Below are 4,976 nucleotides of genomic sequence, written 5' to 3' on the forward strand. Positions count from 1 at the left end.
TACATGACCAAGTATCATTGATGTAATTGCCTTTCTCCTTAGACTATAAAGGAGGCACCCCGCGGGGGAGACATCGAAGGGAATTGCCATCAGTGAACTGGACGTGGGGTGTTATCTCAAACGAGAACCTGGACCAATATAAATATTTGTGTCCCTGTGCCTTTACCTTACCTTCTGTTCTTGATCACACGAAATCCCTGCATACAAATTCACTATCAAGAAATTCTCAACAATTTGCGTGCCGGATAGGAGAGCGTGTTGATCATAGTAGATCCGATGGCAGCGACTTTCGTGCAAGGACAAGGAGTCTCAAACGTACGTCGAATGTCCTAATGATCGGCATCGTCTCATTTGGGTCGATGTTTCATCAGTGATGAGTCAGGGCGCCTCTAGCTGAGGCCTGACATTTCGACGACACCAATGCCAGAGATCACATATCCATTAGATTCGATTTGCGAAATGGCGCACCCAAAATCCCCACACCTGGTGCCTGGTGGAGTTCGGACATCTGTCTGACCCCTATGACTGTGCGGACTCGAACCTGGGCCCCAAGTTCCCAGAATCTTGGCACGTATTTGTGATTGATGGAGAGCGAGAAGTCCTTCCTCTGATGGAGGACGAGGGAGATTCGGAGACAAGATGTGATGAGTTGATCTCACAAGTGTATTATTACTTACGATGACCACTTTCATCGAAACGAGAACAACTAAAATGAGAACCAAGTAAACAAGATGTGCACCATATGCCAATTAGCTACAGTACTGACTTAATGTATATCACATGAACTCAATAGTCAGCACTTGTTTAATCGTGCTAGGCTTTGGACGGTGGCCGATGGGCGTATGGGCCACTTTATACCACTTAATGTGGTGTTGTGGCCACTCATCATATATGAGGCTTACCTTAAGAGAAGATCATTAGTACTTTAGCATATTTAATCCTAAATAAGAGCCCAAAAACTGTTTGTTCTCTTACATATTGGTTCGCTAGAACGCTAACAGACTGAGACATCGGACGGCAGAAAAGATATAGCATCAAGTGATTCGCTAGGTGGGTTACTTAGAACGGAATGTGGTATGGAGACCCCGTACCCCGGCAAACCGGGTCCTCCGCCCCTGGTTAAGGGTCTTAGAACCGAAAAACTCCCGCTTTACCATTAGGAAAATAGCTTTGTTAGCTGAACATGGCCTTTTCCAAAGCTACTGGTCAAGTTCAAAGTTATCCAATGAACCAAAGACAGAGCTAACTGACAATCAATGTGTTTCTCAAGGTTCATGCATCAACCAAAAGGTAAAGAAAAATGTTCGATAGAAGCGACAAAGTTACACTGAACTGTACAATGAACTTTGAGAGAGAGAAACCATGACTGTTGTGGTGATTAGCTGCTAAATACCTTGGTTTCTCCTCCTGGGAACTGGGTTAGCATTATATTAAGCGAAAGCAACGTTGTGATAACGTGGAGTACTGACTTCCCCACATGATCGATACTCTGGTTCTTTTAAACTACGAACAAGCGAAAAAAGAGATCCAGATGCTTTCCCTCCTGTGCAGCAACAGATAAATACAACCATCTAGTACTGTTTCGAATAAGATAAGTATATGTGCTGCAATGGCCAATGCAAGATTAATTAGTACCAAGATCAGAGGAAAACATCTCATATTTCATATTAGCAACCTTGATTTTCCAGTTAACAAATTACAGATTTCGAACGCATCTGAATAATTGAAGTAGCTAAAACATTCAGTACTCTACGCTCGGAGAATATTTTGAAAGTGGTTTGAGAATACCTTCCCCCATAGAAAGGAGAATATTTTAAAAGTGGTTTGAGAATATATTTTTTCGGAGAAACTTTCCACATAGTCAAAGCTTTGTTAGTTCTGCGATAAAATGTAGACAATAAAAATATCCTATGAATTCGTTTGAGGCCAAGATTGGACTATGTTTCCATTATCTAAATGAATTTTGAATTGTATTTTAACATTTTTACGGATGGGGTAAATCTTCTTTACATGATAAAAAATGTTTATAAAAATGGAATTACAAGGTTTATATCAGTGTAAAGATGTTGAGATTTCACCATAGATAAACGTGTTCCTCCATTATTCGGAGTTAACTAACGACCATTTGTTATTAAGGGGGTGTTTGGTTTCTAGGGACTAATTTTTAGTCCCTACATTTTATTCCACTTTAGTTATAAAATTATCAAATATAGAAACTATAACTCTATTTTAGTTTCTATATTTGTCAATTTATATACTAAAATGGAACAAAATGAAGGGACTAAACATTAGTCCCTAGAAACCAAACACCCACTAACATGGGCTTGCAGAATTGATTTCGTGATAGTCGAAGCAACAAATGTGAGAAGAGTGAACTAATCAACTTAAATGCGGACCCGACCTTCGATATGAGGTTCGCCAGCAAAGAAAAATCGTTCGAAGTCACTCAATTCACGAAGCCACAATAGAAGTCAAACAAGCTTCCCTCAACGCTTGAACATGCTTGTGAAGATTGATCCTCCACGAGGACTGGTTGATGAAGATGGACATTGACGTATTACCTGTTATAATCTTAAAGTGCAGGGGTAGAAAAGTCTTTTTTTATGGATTATGAAGACGAGGAACATATAAACACCTTCAACATGTATTGTTCATAGACTTTAGAAATTATATCTAATATCCCCTCGGTTCCAAAATTTAGTTCTTTCTAGCCTTTTTATTTTTTCATATTCGAATAAATGGTAATGAATATAGATGTACATACAAAATGCATTCATATATTAGTTAATAAATATATGTTTAGTCTAAGCCCCGTTTGGTTTGGGTGACTGACTAAACTTTTGTCGCTTTTAGTTTCTAAAGAAACAAACAGAGTGACTAAACTTTAGTTCTTTAGTCACCAAGAGTTTGACTAAAAGGGACTAAAGTATGATTTTTTTATATCACTTGTCATCTCCTCTTTCTTAGTGCAGCAGGTAGTCACTAATTAATAGAGGTAATAACACTAATTAATGTTTTTAGTCAGGTTTAGTCATGGGAACCAAACGAGATACTTTAGTGACTGAAAAGTTTAGTCAAGTAACTACAGTAACCAAACAGGACCTAAAACAAATTATATTTTGAGGCCGAGAGAGTGTACAGTTTATTTCTCTGTCCTGTGATTGGATTAATTCCTCCCATAACAAAAGGCAAAGCGATTCCATGGTAGTATGATAAAATAGTTTGTATTCAGATTATCAGTGATGCAGCCTAACACTCACCTTTATAGCAAATCACATATACTGGACACTTGTAGCTTATTCCTAATTGAACTGTGCTTCTTTTCATTGCTAGCGTTGCTATAGGAGTCCATATGAAAATCCTGAATCTCATACTTTATGTGTAAAATCAACTTTCATTCTTTTCTCCTAGCAACACATTTTATTCCATCTCGTTTATCGTCGGATAGATATGCTATTCTGAAGACTGAAGAGTATATATGTATATACATGCATGAAACGGTTTGCATGCAGACCGCTAGTAATTTCACCAAAATAATACAAAGTAATGAGACCTCCTTCCTGGCAATCCCGTTAAAAAAACAAGCAGACCAGGATTGATGCTAGACATGATCAAACCCGAGGCCTAAACAAACAAGTACCTAAACATCAATAACCCACTTTAATCTTTAATCTATGAAGTACAGAGCAAGCAAGAACAGCTTGATCAGGAACCGGGGGAGACAAAACGAGCAAAGGCGCATTATGAAATTAGTAGTATCGAGTCCCAGTCGATCTCCAAGGAGGGGTATTTGCGAAGGCCGAAGCTCTCAGAATCATCCCATGGCGCTTCTGAGAAGTCGAGCAGTTGCATATCCAGCACCACGTCGGAGGACCCAGTGGAGGACACGTCGCCGTCTGCGGAAAACGAGCTATCGGAGCCGGAGGAGCCCGGCTCGCTCTTGACGTGTGGACTCGCCGAGGAGAAGGGGCTCGGGGCGGTTGTCGCCGTCGCCGCCGCCGTGGCGTCGTTGCTCCGGCTCTGCGGCAGCGGCACGACGACGTCCGTGCCGTTGCAGATGGCGTGGAGCTTGGCGTCGACCGCGGCGTGGAGCGGCGGGCCGAGGTGCTGGCCGCCGCGCCTGAGCTCGGGAAAGTTGAGCCTGGCGGAGTCCCCGCGGAGGCGGAACGCGGCGCTGTCGTAGGCGAGCGCAGCCTCCTCAGCGGTGTCGAAGGTGCCGAGCCAGAGGCGGGTGCGGTTTCGTGGCAGGCGGATCTCCGCGACCCACTTCCCCCAATGCCGCTGCCGGACGCCGCGGTACAGCTTGGACACCGCCGGCGCCTGCGGCAGCGGCACGCCCTGCCGCTTCATCGGCTGGGTGGCGACCGCGGCCCCCGCCGGCCGGCGCAGGAACTGGAGCCGCGACTGCACCTGGAGGATCTGTGCCGGGGTCAGGCCACTACCGCCGGCACCCAGAAACGAGCCCGCCGCGCTCTGCTGCTCCACGCCGGAGCGGGGGTACGCGAACGAGATGGTCGGTGCCTGCTGCGTGGGCGGAGCAAGCGCGCGCACGAGCTCCTTGCTGTCCGGCACGGCCACGCCATACATGGCGGCGGGAAGCGCGGCGTTGTTGCGGGCGTGCCAATCTATCGTCGTAGCCGCCATGGGTTCTTGCAGGAGACAGAGAGAAGAGGGAAGCCGAGAGAATCTAGAGAGAGATCTCGAGAGCGAGCGTAAACAATTCGCGGGGCACAGCACAGCGCAGAGATTGAAGGCTGAAGCAAGCAGTTCGATGAGCAAGAGCAGCCGTTGCGGAGGCTCTTTTATAGGTGAGGAGGGAGTTGGTTTCGGCCAATGGGACGGCGCCAGGTGTCTTCGCTCGTCCCCCGCCCCGCGCCCCCGCCGAAATGTCTCGAGATCTTTCACCGCGACTCCGCGAGCGACGTGCGTGCGCAGCGCAGGCAGGTGCTGGTAAACGGTGGGTACCTGGCAGCCCC

The 4,976-nt window shown here is 45.6% G+C and overlaps 1 protein-coding gene across 1 annotated transcript; it reads right to left on the bottom strand.

The window, feature by feature from the left end:
- Positions 1-3,460: 3,460 nt before the first annotated feature.
- Positions 3,461-4,773, bottom strand: LOC100216971 (uncharacterized). The gene has a single exon (NM_001143351.2). The coding sequence runs from the start codon at positions 4,642-4,644 to the stop codon at positions 3,742-3,744; it is 903 nt and encodes a 300-aa protein (NP_001136823.1). The 5' UTR covers positions 4,645-4,773; the 3' UTR covers positions 3,461-3,741.
- Between the last annotated feature and the right edge of the window lie 203 nt (positions 4,774-4,976).

This window comes from Zea mays, chromosome 1 (genome assembly GCF_902167145.1).
Source record: "Zea mays cultivar B73 chromosome 1, Zm-B73-REFERENCE-NAM-5.0, whole genome shotgun sequence".
NCBI lineage: Eukaryota > Viridiplantae > Streptophyta > Magnoliopsida > Poales > Poaceae > Zea > Zea mays.